Source organism: Bombus pyrosoma, linkage group LG14 (assembly GCF_014825855.1).
Source record: "Bombus pyrosoma isolate SC7728 linkage group LG14, ASM1482585v1, whole genome shotgun sequence".
Taxonomy (NCBI): Eukaryota; Metazoa; Arthropoda; class Insecta; order Hymenoptera; family Apidae; genus Bombus; species Bombus pyrosoma.
Window position 1 is genome coordinate 6,890,074 of NC_057783.1, and position 20,680 is coordinate 6,910,753.

The window sequence follows — 20,680 nt, forward strand, 5'->3', positions numbered from 1 at the left end:
TTTTGAATTCTTAAAAATATTTGTATGTCACGTGATCTCTTCTTTGACCAATCATAATCCTTGAGTAACTCCGCGTACAATCATCTTCGAATTTTTCTTTAATTAAGGTTTCGGTCGTGGTTAAATTACATCATTGTTATCGTAATCAAAAATAAATTTGTTTGTACAATCTTTCTCGTATATCGTATAATATGAAAAAGTATATGTTTAAAAAGGTAATAAATCTATTTTTCATGTTATCCAATTAGAATTTGTCACTTTCTCGGGAAAAGATGTATATAAGTTGAAAGTATCTCTGCTATTTTACGAAAAATATGGTATAGATTTCTCACATTGAAGTGTATTTTTCTTTTATATATACATTTGCAAAAATTGGAACATAAATACATTTTATAACTTTACTAATTTATTTATTAATAATTCGAAACAAATCACGATCGCCCAACTTTTCTCAGTCAATCATATTTGATCTTTTACTTTTTAATTTCAAATTTCTTTCAATCGTGTGCTTTTAGTTAAAAGCGTCTTGTTCGATTAAAAGAAAAGTTGAGATAAATCTATATTTCGCATTATTTGTTTAAACAAATTAGTAATAGTTATATGGATAGCAAAAAATTGTTAAATTATATTTACTATTCATTCATTTACAGAGATAATCACCGATTTAAGCAACAACGCATTCTTCTTATCTATATGGAATTTCGAAAATATATATTTCTGTTCAATATTTAACACGTTTTTGATGAATAAGAAAGTAAGAAACCACGTTAAATTCTAATAAAAATTTGCTAACGTATTATTTTTTGATATTTATATCACAAAATTGAATACATACACACATAAGTAAAAATTTTCAATTAATTAAATGATTATATTTTCGAGGATGAAATAGATTATTAATTCCATGTAAGGTTAAACATTTTATCACTGTAAATAATGATAAATCATTATCACGAATAATATTATGTCTATTAACATTTATTGATAAGGAGACAAAATCTGATAACATTCTTAATAAAATTAGATAAATTCCATTTTTAACTTTTTTTATTGTAATCTGTCATTTCTTACATATACATTTATGTTTTACATTTCTTTTTTTAGAACTATGATGGTGTCAATGAATATGTCACTAATAATTGTATCATTGCACTGGTAGCGGTGATAGAGACCTCAGGATAAAATATTTAACATTAACTTTTATTTCTTGTACAATAATGAATGCTTTACTTTAGAACAAAATTTTTTATATATCGAAAGGAAATTATATATGTTAAGCAAAAGGTACTTAAAATATGCTACCACAACTATTTCTTTACAACACCTTGCAAATTCTCTACAAATTAGTGAATGCTTAATTCTGTAACTGTATCTATCTAGTAAAACTTATATTTATATATATAGAAACATTTCTTCACTAAAGTAGATTTTGCACAGTATGGTTTCTAAAATGTCATAAAATGAATCACATCTACAAAAATCAGCTAATTTATATTTGCAAGAATCACAAAGTATAAGCCTTTTAACTTTATCACTATAAATAATATTGTTACAAGGATATTAAACATGATTTCATACATTCTTCTTAAAAGATTTTGAAATTAATTCACTTATTGGTAAATTAGAAATATTATCTACTGCAAAGGCAGAAAAAATTGAAAAAAGAAATAAAGAATAAATTCCTAATCTTTCCAGGATGAAATAAATAGTTTATGTGATAAAGTTAAACGAGTACATCCTCTATAGCCATATGTGTAATGGTTTTATTGCTAATGTTAGAACTATAAAATCAGTTAGGAACATAATAAGATTGATTGAAAATAGCACCTTGCACATTTGGAATTGATATAAAACCACATTTATATTTATATAACTTTAGCTTGTACAGCTTTTTAATAAGAAACATTCTAAAACCACTTATAAGAAAGGTAGCATATATCCTCTATCAGATTAATCTGTAAGGCATTTACATCAATTCTTGAAATGAGCATATTTTGTTATAGAGCAATTATTATTTAATTATTGTAATTTGAGTTAATGTTTGATAATTCATAGCATTTGTATATTCATAGAAATTTTCTGGTGATAATTTTATATTACATCCCCGTAAAATAAAAGAAAATTAATATTAAAGTCCAATAGTGGTACTTTTGAATAAATATATAAGGTACTTGTTCTTGAGCCTAAAGAAACAATTTCGTGAGAAGTACATGTCATGTGTTATTTGTATTAGTAATACTATGTTTATAAGATCAAAGAAGAATAATACCATTTAATATGAAAGGAAATTTTAAACCTTTTCCTCTTATGTATTTAGTTTAGCAAATGAGGTATATTTTGAACTTGTTGAGTCATAGGAGATCTACATATGTTTCATATTCAATTATTAAAAATCTCGTAATTTGTATATGCCAAATATTTTCTTGAGGCAAATTCCTAATGCTTTTCTCTTCTTGACTCAAATTCATTTTGCCTTATATTCTAACACATTATTAACATTGGACATATATTATCTACAAAAATACTATTATACCATTACATACAAGCGTCAATTCAAAAATAATTTAATATACATACAATCTGATAAGTACATTATTAACATAGAGAAATGCTATTAACGTTGCTTTGACTTTAATAATATTTCCTCTTAATAAGCAATTCTTAACTCGTCTTTTTAAAATAATGCTCCGGTATGTTCACATGTTGGAAAAATTTGTTAATGTTTGCACCTTTATCATGTTATGCATGCCTAAGTATTCCTAACAATCTTAACGAATGTAAAAAAATAGAATACCAAAAAATGTATACAATTTTGTGCAAGAAAACAAAATACAAAAAATTTTCTCTTCATAAAATTTTATCAACGTATCCAGTATTTAACTCATGCAATACAAATTTTGATTTGTTCATAACAATAAACGTTTCAAATTTTATATGCAGTATCTTATTCGTTATATTAAGGAAATGGACTTAATAAATAAAATAACTCTGATAATCTTTGAGAAAGTAATACTCTTAAAGGTCAGGTTCTTCTTTTTTTTCATCTTGAACATTAAAACCTATTGTCACGCTAGAGTTACCTGTCATGCTACTTGCTACAGTCAGAATTGGCTCCTCTGCCTTCATTTCAACGGAGCAAGGATCTTTTGATTCCATCATGCTCTGCTTCCAATTCTCCAAATCTTTATCTGACATATTTGAAAGAGAGCTTATCTTTGAAGTACATTTGTAGCTGTAATTTGATTCTTGCTTCTGTGTAGGAGTTTTTGGCATAGAAACACTCTGAGATCGAGAAAAATTCTTCTTCTTCTGTTGCTCTTGCATAACATCAATACCATCTTTGCTTTTTTGTATTTTTTCTATATTAAAAGATTCAGTTTTTATAGAAGCAGGTGATTTTGTCTTGTCTATATTATCTGCTTGTTTAATCCTGACGTCTTCGTCTGATATTTCCATGCTTTCAACAAGGAATCTATTGTAGAAGAGATAGTAAAGTAGAATAACCAATTTCATACATTTTTTTTAATTTTAAAACAAAAACTTACCTGCCAATTTTCTTATAGCCACTACTAGATTTTGTGCTTGGATATTCCTTCTGTTCAAATATTTGTTTCACATCTTGCTTTTTCTGCTCTTCAGTTTGTTTTAAAGTTATAGTATGGTCCTCATCATCATCCATATTGTCAACCGGAAGATCATCAGTACGCATGATCTTTTGTAAATTAGAATTGAAGCCTGCTCCAAAACTACAGTTTCGTATTTGACCATCTTCATTGCTATAATAATCTGTATATGATACACTACCACGACCCTCTCTATGTTCTTGATCGATATTTATACAAAATTCGTTAAAATCCACATCCAAGCAGGGAGTTGTAGAAAATTTAGGACCCACATTAAATGATTGAGCTCTATAAAAAACAAAAGAATATAATTCTTAAAAATAATACAATCTTTTTAAGAATTATATTAAATATTAATTACCCGTCATTGCTGATTAAGCTTATAGACATACTGCATTCTCCTGTTGAAGTCGGTGCAGGAGATGAGGGTTCAGAAGAGAGAAATGATTGTGGTTCACTGCTCCATCCAGTACCTAAATTATACGTTAATTCATTATTAAAGAACAAAGTTAAAATAATAATATGAATAAGCGACACTCACTATTAGGACTGGTTGGTGACAATTGATTTCTTATATCACAAGATTCTCCATCGTTCGAAGGTTTATACTGTATGGGTGTTGGTGTTATGTACCTAGGAAGAAAATCAATGTCTGCATCTCTAATGAAAAGTATGCAATCATCGCAATTAGAAAGAACGAGAAACAAGGTACCAGAGAAGTCAGTGCAACTCTCCCTAGTAAAAACACTTTGATATATGAGAAAAAAAAAGAAAAGAACTCAATACTCACAAGGATGGTTTACTTAATTTCTTACGGTACCTGACAGCTTCCAGGTCGGAAGAGTGGTACTCGCGACTGACTCCTCCAATATTGATATTTTGGTTAACCGATTCGTGGGTTGATCCACCAGGTGAAGGATACTTTGGAGGCGAAGAAGCGGGTGTTCGAAACAGAGGCGCACTGGTCATCATTTCCAAAAAGGAATCCAATTGACGTAACGACAATGCATTGTGAAGAGTTTCCAAAGGTCTTATTGGCGGTACACCACCAAAACCTTCTATTGCTAATGAGCACAAAATTGAATTAGTTCCATGAATAAAAATACTGTTATATATGCTAATGGTAAATGCCAAAAGAAGTAAAAACCTAAGACACATTTTATGGCAAAAGGCAATAATGAAGAAGAAGAAAAGAAATTGAGGCTCACCAGCAACAGCAGAGGCATGAGGTGGTACCATATCCTTGAGATTTGGCGCACTGGAGGATCCACTGATAACAGCTGTGCTGAACAAACTGTTTGCTGATCCAGTCAACTTCTTGTTGACGTTGTAGCCCAACAGCTTGAAATAACTCATCTGTCCGGAGATACTGTGACGGTGGCGCCTTGCTGTGCAGGTAGGGTCAGGTTGAATGATCGAAGGTCGTGTGTCTGGAGATGAGAAGGATCGTTGAGGCTGGAGTCGGGAGAACGGTTCACGTGGACTCTTGGAGCGATAGTAATACTTGCGAGGAATCTCGTGATCGTCGTGAACATCATTATCGTGCGCAGGAGACATATGATAAAGCATACTACTATGATTTGGTATATGTACCAGGCTATCGTGCCACTGAAAATTCACATTGGGACAAGACCAGCATCTGTACATTTTTGAACAATCGGTAACTTCACCATTTTCGTCTAAACAAACGGAATCAACACAAGAAAAGTCACCAGGTCTCACATTGGGACAGGATAACTTCCTGAACGGAACACGTGTATTCCCAATTACACTATCACTATTCAATTTTCGTCTCATTATATTCTTATCAAACCTCCACTTTTCTTTTTCCTTAAACAGCATCCATTCACTGCAATCGTGACCCCTTGATTGATGTTTATGTATGACACAATGATCGACCTTTGACTCTAAATAAGGAACAACACTCTGTCTCTCAGAAAACACAAGAAGCCTATTCTTTAGATATGCAAAGGGTAAATCAGGATGATCTAGTCCGGTGATTCCTCTGTGACACCCATAGCTATCATTGAAAGAAACACTACGAGGAAAACGACTGGGTACATCCTGGAGGTTTGAGTAACAGGAACAATTGAAAAACTTATGTGAGAGCGAACGTGCAAAGTAGATATCAAAGTTGAAACGCTCGACAGGCGGTAGATCTCTGCTTCTCAGAATCAGTTCAGAGACATTACAATTATAACAAAGACATTTAGGTACGTAAGGTGACAATGAACGAGAACGTTTGTCTAGTTTGATCCGTCCCGCGGATGTCACTGTCTTTGGAGTTCTTTCGTGCAAGGATAACGAAAAAAGGGATCGCTTTAACCACGGATTGCTTGGTGGCGGTTTCGAGGAATCGATCAACTCACCGCTATGCTCAATCCCAGGAAGAATCGTCTCTGAATGAGAACGTCCGTATTTCTTACTCTGAGTAGGTGGATCGAAATCGTAAGATTGTTCGAGATCGATATTGAAAAACGAAGAACGAATCGTGGGGATTGATAACACGATATCCGTCACATCACAGCTCCGGCTGTTTGGTGAGATTAGAGGAGATGTGTGCAAAGTCACCAAGGGTGTCGATCTCAAAGTGGAGGTTTTTATCGAAGGAACTGGAAACTCCGGTGAACTAAAGGAGTGTGGCAGGCTGAATTTTTCCGTTGGCACGTTCAACAAAACCTGGCCAGATCTCTCTAAGTAGCGTTGCTCTGTTACATGCTTCTCTGTGTAGGGTGTTGCATGCGTAATTTCGTGAACGATTCAGAAGAAAGAATGGTGCAGTTAAAATGAACGTATGATAACGATGTAATAGTGGGATCAGGGTACAAAGGAGGGAAAGAAAAGAAAAGAAATAGACGATTAAATAAACCCATCACCGAAAAAATCAAAGTAACATTGGCAAGAACCTTTGGTCACGTCGTCGATGCTTGAAATTAAAACTTGTCGAAGTCGTTTTATCGTCACTGTATAATAAAGGATTTATACTTGGAATTTGCAAAAATTGTGTATTCAAACAATAATTTTTAAATGAGTACTTTAAAGATAATAGTGAAATATGAGAAACTTTTAAATAGTTCACATTGTAATAGTCTATGGACTTAGAATCAGAGATGCTAATACAATTGGATTTCGTTGAAGACGACGTTACCAATGAAGGAATAAAGTAACTGAAATACACAGGGAAAAGACGACATATACTTCAATTTACTTGTGTTTAGAAGGCACAAATTTGGTTAATGTTACACACCCATGGCACACGATAGCCATGCAACCAGTAAGCCAACCAAACAACAATTTGAGTTTATGAAAATTTTATTGATAGTTAGGTAATATGATTATGGTTTTATACAATAACAACGATCAAAGATTGTAAAAAATTTAGTAGTAGTTGTTGTATTTCATACATAAAACTGGTATTCAAACATGCAACTGATAATTATGAAATTTTTAATTTCTATTAGAAATTGATTTGTTTAAATAGAAATATGAAAATTGAATTTTATTTGCTTGTATGTGCTTAGAATTTCTAACATCAATGGGACGGTAAAGTAATATTTCAATGGTGACAAAAAAAGAAAAAAAATAATAAAAATCATCCTACTAAGAAATACAAATATTTAATTATCTTTGTAAAACAGAAACTAACACCAAATCAAAAACCTCTCTTTTTTTAATTTGTATATTGGTATGAAAGTATTACATACATGTGATCCATATTCATTCATATAAAAATTATATTTCTAAAAATGCAATATGAATAGTAAACAAAGCATAAAAGTGAATGATGGAGAACAAAAATGTAATGTAATCACATATTAATGGATATGAATGAAATGGCTGCAGTATGATTTTAGAAAATAACTAAGCACTAGTAAATTGTGAATCTTAATGGAACAATGACTTAGGAATGAAGGAATTAGGATGACGACTAAATAAGTTACACCATTTGTTAATATGTAACCCAAGCAGTCGTCCATAAAAATTAGTTGGCTTCCACGCGCACAACTATCGCAGAGCAAAGAGTTATTTCAACTGAATTTTCCTATTTCCATCTAATATCGTGTCCGTTTGTTAAATTCCATTAACTAAGCTCTCATTTGTACAATGTGGTTTTAATTGGATATCTATCCAATATCTATTTATCCATTGAGGTATCAAAATTTAATTTTTGGTAAGAATTTTGCAATGTTACAATACTTACAACAAAAAATAAACTTCACTTGTAGGCTCTATTGCACACAAAACTGAATATAATACAAAAGAAGATGGTACATGTAATATCACAGAAAATAATGCAACATTAAGGATTAGACATGATACTGAAGACTACCTACGGAAAATTATGCGTGTTTACTATTGATAGTAACTATAAGACAATGCTTTCTATAGAAGTATTGCAATACCAAGAAATATAAAGGATGCTTTATATTTTATGAAAGAATTAAAAGATGCAAATCACAGTGATCAGCAGCTACAAAAATTACTATCTCAAAAGCGAAGAATAATTTGAACGGTCAACTAAATAGGTAACGTTTCTATGAAGGTAACTAAATAAAAAAAGAAAAGAAAAAATTGTAAATCCTGATTGTATCAGGGTAATACAATATATTGAAAGTTTAGATGCTATGGAAATCCTGTAATGATCACCTATGATAAGACAATGCATTATAACCTGCTGACGTTATTATAGGAACTAACATACCTTCTTTGTTGACCGCGTCCAAGCTCTGATACTGCAGCTTGTCCGCAGCTATAAAAAAAGACACAAAAACACCAGCCTTTCTGATAAAATCTGACTGTTAACATTAACCATATGTACCCAAGAAGAAAAATGTTATTAATGAAATTAAGTGTTTACAATGTTCTTACAATACATTACTGTATTTTTAACAACATATTGCCAAGTTATTGTAACGTTTTACGAAATTAATATTTACAAATGTCCTGTGTAACCTTTTTGTTAGAATTCACTTCCATGCATAATCAGAGAATATTACTATGGACTTGTTATTATATATCAAACATGTACAATAATATTAAAGACCTAGACGTTACTTACCTTTCTCGGGCTTGTCCTGTCTTTGATGATCATAACTACGAGCACGTGGTTCAACAATTGTACCTCTTTCTGCGTCACGTCGCTGACGTTGACTTGCAGCTAATTGACTACCAAGTCTTGCTGCTTCATGACCAGCTACGGTTCTAGCACTAAATGTTGTACAATATTTTATAAAAGATCATCGATAGTTAGTTAATTTATAAAAAAGATTCATTGTAAGTTTCATATTACGTACCTTATTGGAATGGGCGCAGAACTCTGCAAAAAGCCACTATCAAATGGTTCATCCATCATGTTAGGATGTAAGTCCATCATATCAACTCCTCTACTGGTTGTTGGACTATCCATCATTGCATCTACAGTATCTGTTTCCATTGTTCGTGGAGGTGTTTCCTAAGTATTAAATAAAAAATGCTAATTTATTTATACTCTCTTTTGATTAAAAACATTTATACATACAGATTGCAATGGTGGATTCATAAAATCGTCTTCCAAAATTCCCAACTCTACATCTTCTTCCTCTATTCGAGTGCTACATTGTGAAATGGTATCTTGAGCAGAACCACCACTTTCACCCTGAAAATATAAAGTATGTATAGCTTTGTACTTCGAAATATTTCTTTGATCATGGGTAAAATAGAAGTATTAGCTATAAGATTTACTTACTACATTATGGCTACTCTCATTGCGTGAATGGGGTCTAAAACCTGGTCCTGGTGGTAAATTCTTTTGCACACAACAATTTACACCAGGACTGAAATGCAATTCAACGTGAAAACGTTCTTCACTGCTAGGATCTTTAGTTGGATCTTCGTACAACATAACTACAATTTGAGACATGTAATTTAATTCCGAAACCATACTAACGTACTCCATAGCTCGACGCCATTGTTCATCTTTCATTACCTGTGTAATTAAAACATTAAAATTTGTTATACACAGCGTAAAATAAATATGTAGATACATACATCAAGTAAACCACCATAACGTAAAACTGTCAACAAAGAATGCACGTGGCTTTCACTTGTAAAGTAAAGCCTTGTGCGTACATGCCGACCGGGACTAGAAACTCCATGGGAGTATCTAAAATTATAACAATTACCCGTTACATTTTGCCTTATATATATATACACACATCATATATTGCACGCATTATCACTCATATATGACACACACAAATGTTTAATTTACCTCGGATTGAGTCTATTAACTGTTTCTTCTCCAGTTTCTTCGATATTTCTCTGCAAATCTGCTCTTATCTTTTTTAAAAGAGGAGTGCAGATACCTTGGCCTATGGTGAGCTTCTCTTGCACTGTTAATCCATATTCCTACAAAAATTTTTAATTAAAGTACTTTTTTAAAGAGATAAAATTTATTGAAATTCTCACCTGTGGTATCACTATATCTGCCAAATACTTAGAATAAATGTACAATTCCTCCGCGTGTTCGAATTGCAACGTATGGTTGTTATGTTGTAAATCATACTTTATACAATCATAAATATCTGGGATTTTCGATATGTCGAACCTCTTATTTTTGGTACAGAAATCCTTCTCAATCTTTCCCCATCGACGACCCATTAATTCCCACGTTTCACCATGATAAAGAATTGCATCTAAATATATTAGATAGATAAATATAATTTCATAATAAGATTAAATATCACATCGTACCTTTGGTTTTAGGATCATCTTTCTTAATACGAACAATGTCCATTAATTTTTGAATCAAAGTATGAACATGCTGGCAGCAACGAACAGGATTTTTAACAAAATCCATGGCTGCATTAATGCTCAGTGCGTTACCAGGATTTATCTGTTCCCTGTCTTCACACGTAAATTCTCGGTCTTGTTGTAATAATTCATGAAGTCGTGTTTTTACCCTATAAAAATATATCATTAGAATTTACTCAAAATTCTACAACAATTCTTTTGTAAATTGCCTTACATACATATTTTGGTATTTACTGCTATCGCAATCATTGTCCAATAGACCATTAGTATTAGCACTCTTCACCATCTGCACTAATATTGGCGTTAATTCACCCTCTAATGCGAGTAAACCTTTCGCGAAGGCTGCTGCTGTCATTTGAACTCTTCCTTCATCACTTGCATAGATCTTTAAATCATGTCGAAATGTTGAATGAAGTCTAAGTAACCCTAAACCTTGTGCACCAGCATAGTCACCTATATATGTATAAAAATATTTCAGAAGAACAGAATGTAATAAATACAAAATATATCTTTCATTTTCAATAAACATAAAGTACATATGAGATTTCACTGAATGATCTATGTTCTGGTAAAAAGATCATGAAAGATCGGTACAAAAATCGTTGACCGTACATCAATTTACTTACATCTAGAAAAGTCTAAATGTATATACATGATTTTTTTAAGATGTTACATATTATTCATGTTAGTGTTCTTTTAAATAAGACCGTAAAAATTATTCTATATTAATATTTATCTTTGATTTTCTTAAAATGAAAATGTAGTTAAAACTACAATAGAAAATGGAGCAATATATATAAATTTGCAACATATATGTATGTGTGCATAAGTGTATGTATATGTCCTTTAGGCATGATACTGCGTGGGTGACAAGATGTATGAAACCTATTGAAAAAAAAGATAGAACATATATACATTTAAGGCCACAAACTAAATAAAAGCAACTATCCTTAAACTGTCAAGCATTTCATTGCAATAAAGTGGAACACACTGAATTAGCATAGAAATAGCATTCTCTTTTACGTTTAACAATTTTTGTACGATCTTCGCACAAAAATCTGCAAAATAGCAAGAATTTTCTAACAAGAGCATATTGATAGAATTTCTAAATTACTATTTCTATGCATTTATAACACTACATCGACATAGAACTACAAAAAAGCATTGATTCAGAATAAAAAGTTACCGTGGTTTGGTAACATCTCTGAGTCTTCCTCTGAAATAATATTTGGAATTATCCATGAATCAAAGATTTTCGTAAAGGTATAAGATATTTGCTATCCTTTAACCAAAACGAAATCATCGATAGTTCAATTAAAAACTTAAAATTTAACATTTGCTTTTACACTCTTATTTTTAAATAAAAAATAAATTACATGTTAACATATCCAACTGCCTAATGCATACATACGAGTTTTATTTCGGTTAAATTGTCTGAAATGCGTATATATGTATACATATATACATACATATGTATATGTACTGTGCAAGATAAATAGCAATATATGTATTATGCATATGCTCAATTGAGCAGTCCAGATAAATGATAGGTCCAGCCGGAGTTCAGCCAACATAAGAGACTTATTAAATAAAAAATCTCATTATAAAGTATAAATTAACTCAAGAGTGAGCATGATAAGCGTATGAACATAAGATACGAACCACTAAGGTGTCTACCTTGACCACCAGGATACATGCAGCGAAATATTCTTCCTAACTCCTCTGCCTGAATACGGCCGGCTGGTGTTAGTTCTCCACCCCATTTTAATATCAATACAAGGGAAGGTTCTCCAAGTCGATCTAATAAAAATATGTGATTTACAAATAATAGACATCTATATTACGTGGATATAATATTCTATGCTTTGATACCATCATCTGATGAACTTCCTCTTGGTCGGCCTCTTGGTTGATATTTCATTTGTACTTTGCGGTTTATCCCTGAGAAATGACCGTACCTAAAAAATATGTTACATATAGTCAAAGTTAATATTCGTAATTAAATAAAAGATTATATATAAAAAACAATGTTTACACACATTTCTAGGACGCTTTTCAATTGTTCCAATTTTCCTTGTTTTTCTTCCAATTCAGGTCCAGCAGCACGATGTTGTATTTCAGCTAATAAACTACGTGCGGTATCCAATATTTCTTGCAATTGCTTAGGCCTCTTTAATTTAATATGACCATGCTTGTAGCCGTCGTATTTTGCGAATATCTCAAAAAATCTATATGGAATAGAATATATGAGATATTGTTCTTCATATATACCTTCAAGAAATACACTTACTTTGGGTGACGAACTTCTACTTTCATTTTCTGTTTTGGTGTTCGATCTCCATGCCTTATAACAGCAACTACACATCGTAATTCCATCCTAAAGTAAATATAGAAGTATTGATATAATTATGATATCTAAAAATAATCTGAATATATTAGCATAATAAGGAAGTAAAATTTATTTACATTTTTCCAAATGTAGTAGGCACAATAGGCGGATCATCCAATTGAAAAGGAACGCTCCATGGTATATGTAAAGTGGGTGCCAATTCTCTTAAAATCATATTTCCCAAAATCTTTGCGCAGTCATCATAATATTTGTTAGAATTCTTTACAAAACTAAACCCATTTACATCGCACACAAATGACTGCCCGTTTGCCCTAAAATATTATACATAATTAGTATAGTAAAGAATGGATTATTACTTCTTTTAATCTCACTATATTTAAAATTTCAATATACCTAAGTAAATCAAAACCACAAACTGTTTGTTTAAAAGCTAAGCACACTTTTCTACTAATTAGCTTTTCAGCATTACTTAGTATAACCGGATAGCGAATTTCTTTCCCTTCTGAATCTCTTTCAACTTTACCATCCAATGCAGGGCTTTTTCTTGCCTCTGCGTGAGCATAATCTGGACCCACGGTATAAACCTTAACGTCTGTACCGTCGGTTGGCATAAAATCTTCGTATATGTAAGAACCTGTTTTACGAACTCGAGATTCTGGTGAATATACACTACTACGACTTCCAATCTGTAATATTATGAATTGAAATTTAACTATGTCAAATAAAAAAAAATTATTTTTGTTGAATTTGCTATATACCTTCCTAAATAATCTTTGACTGCCTCCACCTGCAGATGTAGGATAATAAATGTAAATATTATGATCCTCTGCAGACACTGGTTTTTCCACAAACGGTTTGTTGAATGTAACACCATTAACTTCGACATGATCTTCTGATTCTACTAGTTCATGATCTGAAATGAATTTTCTGTCATAAATCACCAATATAAAATTGGATCAATATAAATGTTAAGCATCACATACGTTTCGGATCAGACGAGTCTCTATCCAGGACAGCATATCTCGGGATTTCAATACCTTCACTTTCTAAGATAGCATAGACTCTCCTACGATCCTATTAAATTGGTGTCATATAAAAAATGATATGTTTCATCACTCAGAATATTTGACAATATTTATCACGAATTACATACCTGAATATCATATTGCATGGGTAAATTATTGATGATAAAAGGATTTCTAAGATTAGCATAATTTATAGCTTTATCAAGGGGAAAGCCTTTACTATGGAAGCTTATTAAACAATCAACAATTGGCCAATCTTCTACAGACTCCTGTAAATACATATTTTCATACATTATAATTGAAACATTAAATATTTTCTACTGCCAATACCTTCAAAATAACTTCTTCGGGAAATACTACTATTTTAATGTACTCAAATTCTTCCAATCTCGTTAAAATTTCCTTCATTGGTTTACTTTGTGATTTTTTTGCCATCGCACAGATTCCAACCAAAACTTGCTTCCCTTCTCCTTCCAAATCGCTTCCACCCATGCATCCATCATCATTGCTGCACCCGTCCGACAGTTCGGCCTAAATGAAAGTTTATATTAATTGAAATTTGTTTTCTGATTTAATTATTATTCTTTTTGAATTGTTTTTGTTTTAATCTTACTATCTTTGTACTCACCTAATATCACATGAATTTAAAAGAAACTACTAATAATAATATACAAAATAAAACTAAAGAATGTATTAAATTTTTACTTATATAGTGTAAAAATTTATAAAATATTTATTAATAATTATGTTAAATATTGCTCACCCAGTACATCTTTAAGCAGGATAAAAATCCAGTTTTGTCAGGAGTTTGTTTAGAATAGTTTTCAGACAATCTCAATCTATTATTCATTTCTAGATGATTACAATAAAATGTAAAAAAGACACATGCATTACTTGCCTACATAAAAAAGGAAATATAAATCAAATACTAAATATAGTACTTTTACAAATGTATTGTATGTCTGGGTGATAAAAAAGTAATAAAAGTTATTAGAATATCAAATGATTTGTCATTCTACATTTTTCAGCAAGTTCAACTACCAATGACTGAAAATTATATAAACTTAATTATTGTAATGATACATTCCTAAAACTGTCTAACAAAATTGTATTATTAATAAAGAGACTCAGCAAATTTTAATCATGTGTTAATTATTACATACAAAACAATCATCACAGTAGCACTCCATATCCAGATGTATATCTTCCATCTTAAAGGTAGATATAAAATTGATTTTTATCATTACGATAATACCATTTTTCAAGAAGCCACTAGTGTTTTAATTATATGCACTTCATACAATAGTAATTTTTTTTTACATCACATTTTAGAGATCAACACTCATTATAATATTATTTTTCACAGATAAATACAAATTGTTATGTATTCCCTATAATTTAATTTTTTAATATATTTTAAATTAAATCTTAGATTTATATTGCACCTTATCTTTTAAAATTGTGATAAGGAAGAAAATAATTTAAAATACTTTAATAATTAAGTATAAAATATTTTATCAGACCACTTATTAAGAGTTGATTAGAACATTATGAAAAGAAACGTCTACTAGCTTGAAACTAGTTTGCAATGTGTTTAATGTTAACATTACTGAGCAATTGTGTGCTGAACTGAAAATAAATGGAAGCAGACTAATAAAGTATTCTTTGTTTAAAGATAAGAAAGAACTATATCTCTGGAAGAGATATATTTCATAAATCTATCTTGAGACAAGAAAATTTTTTCTGCATAAAGAGTAAATGCTACAATGATCATATATAGACTTAAGCAAATAAAAACAATATGAAGACAATTTTTTATTCTGTTACATTAAATATTATGAATCTACTAACAGATAATAACTAAGAAATTAATTAGAAGAAACTCTACCATTATTTGCCAATATGGTTCTGCTTCATTATCACAATCGAAGATGTAAACATCAGGAATCGTGGTAGATGACAAAGGATTTGCATTTTCCATTACAAATTTAATTTCAAAATATCATAAGCTAATAGCATAATTATATATAATGATAGCCTTAAAAAATTTGTACTAATATTAACATTAACATTAAGTACTGAATCTTAGTCAGTTCAATAATTGAATATTTCACTATATAATATGTTTAATTCAGTTAATAATGATTAAACACTAAATACACTAAACAATATTAAATCAGATATTCCTCTTTGGACCATTATATTGTAGAGCATCAATTGTTTAAATTAATTTACTAATTATAACAAACATACAGCTTATGCCTTGTATATGCAACTATACAGCCAAGTACTAAGTCTTCTACCAATTTATTTTTAGACTATTAGAGTACCAAAGACTTTGTGAGTCATCAAGTTATTTAAAAGTAATTGAAACACTAATAAGTAATTAATGAATTCATTAATTTACACTTAGTGAAATATGTTTGCATGTACTATTGAAAATAAACAAAATTATTAAAAATTCTAATTTCATATAAAATATGTCTTCCAAAAAAATATATATATGATACATACAGGTACTGTATAGTATTGTATAAAACAATAATTTTTTTTAAACAAAACAGTTTTTTAACCTTTCTCACATACTGTTTACCAATTTAAAGTAAAATAGAATTGGTGTGCAAACATACAATATAGTTCTTAATTCGCAATATCTGTTTCTGCTTGTCTCTACATGTTATTCTTTTATTGTCTAATTAAATTAAATGAAATAAATAAATTCTAAAAAATCTTAGTACATAATCAGTCTTATGCGAATTAAGATGTAGATCAAAATCGAAATGTAAATTTATATTTTATATTACTGATAAAACTTACAATCTATTTAGGATTATCATTTTGATATTTGTTTGTTCTTTACATATGATATATTGCACATGAAAAACTTACTCTTTTTGATGAACGATATATAGAAGAAGCTACAGGACCCACAAGGGTTGGTTGTACAGTATTTAAATCCCCTACATAGAAAATTGGTCGGCTGGCACTCCGTAGACCCTATTGATTAATTATTATCCATCAAAAATTTATATTTCTGATATTTGATTACATAAAGAATTTATGGTATACTATAAAAATTTAATAGTATATTTATTGTTTTAGATTAGTTTATAAGATTATGTGATCATTATTTTCCTAAAGTAAAATAAATTTAAAATTAAATAAAACAAATTTCACGTTAAATTTCTTCTAAAAAGATCTAGTTTATAATTGTTTCTTCTATTTCAGTAAGATATTAAAAGTTATAAAATTGTTAAAAATAATATCACAGAAATAAAAACTATTTCTCTGTTTACCTGATAACCATGTTCCAATTCAGTGTAAGACATGACAGAACGGGTTTCATTGAGGAAAAAGAAACGGTTTCAGCTTGGACTTAGAGAATTCGCTGTGCCCTAAAAGGATTGTTATTAAACATAAACTAAAGATTCAAACGAATGTCATTATTCAAAAACTTGAACAATTATTTTCACATAATAATTAAAGAACAACGTAACAAACTATTATAATTGTTGTAGTTAATATTTTGCATATGTATAATTGTCAAACTAAGAAAACGTAACCTTGACGATTAAATATTTCTATATTTTTTACAATAATTCAAATTTAATCAATTTACAATAAAATTAAATCGATACAATCATGACTTAAAATAAATAAAGCTAAGTATGATTTAATTCTAGACAATGTTGCGACTTATTTTGTTTTCTTCTTTTTCAATGTAACATCGATGATTTCAATTAAACTCACTAATCTTAATTTCGAATGGATCTAAAGATTCGACGGTAAAGACAATAATGTAGATTTAATAAACAATATTGGATCTCTAGCTGATTAAAAATTTCCACTTTAATATCCTTCAATTTTCGGACATCTTGTCAAACTTAAATCTCGATCTCTCGTATCGTTCAGAAATCGCTCATCCGGTTAACTATACGTATGTATAAATCGATCGATATTACCAGATATTACGTGTCGTTGCATGTAAACATGTAAACAAAATATTTTTAAAAACAAGGTATTGAGTAAAACCACAAATTGAGTTATTCGAACAGAAAAATCTTTTGTAAACACATTTACAAAGTTTAAGATATATATAACAATAATTCTAATAGTAATAATAATTTTATTTCTCCTTTCATACTTTATAATACAAATTTTTGGTTTTTTAACGGCCATCTGTATACTATTGCATTTAGATATCACTTTAAGAGATATATAAAACGCAGATATTTTTTGCACTGTGCATCATTTTTATTTAAATTTTAGTTATAAAATGTTATTGCGTATTTACATCATAATAATTTCGACCCAGGAATTGCAATTTTTGCTTATTTCTCGGTACCAAATTTTGTATTTGTTACAATGTAATCGTTATAACAACGATATTTAGTTGAGCAACATAATGATGATATAATTCTAACATTTTGTTTTTTTCCGTATATTAAGTATAAAAGAAAATTAACACACATTGTGTACAAGCATAAATAAACAATTTATCATTCTTCTAGAAATTATCTCACTTAGAAATCAACAGCTAAAATAATCATTGACTAATTAAAGTTTTTGATTTCGCGCATTTAATTGAAATACTAACTTCTCAATTCAACTGCTTACTAATTCTTATCTTATGTCTTTTCACTTGCAACTGTTTTAATATCGAGATAAATATGCAGACTCTTACTATTATTTACTTAAATATATTGCATTAAAAAATCTTTTACCCCTCCATCTTTTTTTTTTTAGAAATAAAATATAGATGTACGACGACATGATTAGAAAGTATATAAATTCCCATCCTAGATTTATCTTTTGTTTAAATTAAAATTGATCAACTTTCAAAGCTAGAGAGAACATTTTGTCTTTATGAAATAGAATGTAAACATAAAAGTTAACAAAGGACAATGACGTTTATCAAATACGCGTTATAAATAATTTATGAGAAGTTATAAAAACTTAATTGAAAAAACGTACACGACCTAAAGCTATTAACATGAAAATTCATATGCAAAATTTGTACTAATGTCTTATGTATTTAAATATTATCAGTGGCAAAGTTCAGTGCCATTGAATCTTAATTTAAATGAATCTTTAATTTTTGTATTTCATCTGACTGAATTTATCCACTTGATGTTAGAATGATTTTTTATATCCTATTTGCTGTCAGCCCATTGGCCAGATATTAGGCGTCATTGCGATTTCATTGATACTAGTTTTCTTGAACGTGCTCGCGTCTCTGTACGAATATTTGTATATTCAAACCAAAGAATATTAGGAATTAATGTTGTATCGCGTAATAACAAATATTCTGATATCCGCCTGAAAATAATATCACATGTAATACTATTTTTCATGAGATTAGGAAGCTTTTTTAGCAATAACTTACCATGATACAATTACAGGAAAAATTGGTGTAAGGACTACATATGTGATTGTAAACCATACTGCCCCTAATATGATACCTATGAATGTACCCCACAGAACCTGAGATTTGCTATGGTATAATAAATAAACTCTACTGTATGTGACTAAAATAGCAACAATTATACAAGCAGCTATGATAGTGATCCTCCAGAACTTTTCTGAGATGCTGCTGTTATTATTGTGATGTAACCTACAAATATATACATATATTTATAAATATACATAAAAGACATAATATAATTACCTTTGGAAAATAGAAGTAAATTACCTGATACATATAAAAAGTATGGTGTATGTAGCAAAAAACCACATGAACTGTGCGTGCATCGATGGCATACCATATTCAACATAAAGAGCATCACGTCTCATTGGCCTTGCTTCACAAATTGTGTGTTTTAAAATAAAATTTATCCGTTCATTAAACATAACACCACTACAAAAGGTAATCTAAAAAAAGAATCAACCTTAGATATTAAAACCATAAGCATACTAAATTATCTATAAAAGTTGTACTTACTGTGTGTAAATCTCTTCTAAAGAAAATCAATGTTACAAAACCAATCATAATAACAAATGGTACTAAACCTGTCAGAGCTAAAAACTTTCCAAATAAATCACCTGCAAATTAAAGAAAATTTAAATAAATATATCTTTAATAATCTAAATAAACTAAATTTAGGTATGAGTACATAATATTCCTAAACATCAAGTCTCATATTTTTTAATGAAATGCATTGTTGAAATACATGTTCTTGTTAAACATATGCAAAAAGTTGAAGTAAACAAAAATTATTCGGCATATGGGAAAACGCGCTAACTAAAAATTCTGACTGAAAAATATATACAAAATTGGATTCAAAATATTTAATTTAAAGATACAATATTTTTCAAAAAAAACACCAAGCATATTTATGAGACAAGAAATTTTTACATAATCACACAATGAAAAAAACAATTAAATTATACTGAAAAATTTTGAGATACTCGCCTTGTGGATATTCAACTAAGGTAAGAGACAAAGAGACCCATTCTGATTTTTGGACAGTATCGGCGAAACGCGATTTAATTTCATGAAACGAATCGTCGTCTAACGATGCCATGTTATCGAAATATTTGAAGTGACCATAACTCGGACAACTCACCGCGCAGCAACGATCATGGAATTCGAAGGATAGTGGGAGAAATCTGACAGAACAATTTCAATGTGCATATAATTTAACAGAGATCCGGCAAGAAAAAGTAATTTTCGTTATTTCTTCTAGTATGTACTTATTTGACCAATCATACTCTATATTATTTATATTCATTACAAATTTGATCAATTATGCAGTTCCATTTAACATTATAGGAAATATGTTAAAAAGAATTGAAATCACGCACAATTAAGAATTCGTGAAAATAAAAATAATTAAGAAATACATTTTTCTACTTTAAAAATATTATGTTACATTCATTTTGAACGTATT

The 20,680-nt window shown here is 29.8% G+C and overlaps 2 protein-coding genes across 5 annotated transcripts; both read right to left on the reverse strand.

Moving 5' to 3' along the window:
* Nucleotides 1–1,029: 1,029 nt before the first annotated feature.
* On the reverse strand, nt 1,030–17,876 carry LOC122574754 (inositol hexakisphosphate and diphosphoinositol-pentakisphosphate kinase 2). Of its 4 annotated transcripts, none has more exons than XM_043742718.1 (30): nt 17,541–17,876; nt 17,087–17,185; nt 16,680–16,787; nt 14,121–14,321; nt 13,919–14,059; nt 13,749–13,839; nt 13,524–13,678; nt 13,159–13,451; nt 12,882–13,076; nt 12,706–12,792; nt 12,455–12,643; nt 12,288–12,373; nt 12,093–12,215; nt 11,602–11,631; nt 10,634–10,868; nt 10,356–10,564; nt 10,071–10,297; nt 9,874–10,010; nt 9,651–9,765; nt 9,349–9,588; nt 9,142–9,258; nt 8,918–9,075; nt 8,683–8,831; nt 8,326–8,373; nt 4,832–6,346; nt 4,414–4,687; nt 4,165–4,256; nt 3,985–4,096; nt 3,546–3,911; nt 1,030–3,472 (listed from the first exon to the last, which is right to left on the reverse strand). In XM_043742718.1, the coding sequence occupies exons 2-30, from the start codon at nt 17,117–17,119 to the stop codon at nt 3,016–3,018; spliced, it is 6,183 nt and encodes a 2,060-aa protein (XP_043598653.1). In that variant the 5' UTR covers nt 17,120–17,185; nt 17,541–17,876; the 3' UTR covers nt 1,030–3,015. The 4 variants fall into 4 exon arrangements, with proteins under 4 accessions (XP_043598653.1, XP_043598655.1, XP_043598652.1 ...); XM_043742720.1 differs by lacking the exon at nt 11,602–11,631 and having other exon boundaries at nt 4,832–5,053; nt 5,993–6,346; nt 12,078–12,215; XM_043742717.1 differs by having other exon boundaries at nt 12,078–12,215.
* A 146-nt stretch (nt 17,877–18,022) lies between these two features.
* On the reverse strand, nt 18,023–20,543 carry LOC122574757 (dolichyldiphosphatase 1-like). Its single transcript, XM_043742725.1, has 5 exons — nt 20,203–20,543; nt 19,732–19,832; nt 19,483–19,661; nt 19,177–19,404; nt 18,023–19,109 (listed from the first exon to the last, which is right to left on the reverse strand). Exons 1-5 carry the CDS (start codon nt 20,312–20,314, stop codon nt 18,980–18,982), a joined length of 750 nt encoding a protein of 249 aa, XP_043598660.1. The 5' UTR covers nt 20,315–20,543; the 3' UTR covers nt 18,023–18,979.
* Between the last annotated feature and the right edge of the window lie 137 nt (nt 20,544–20,680).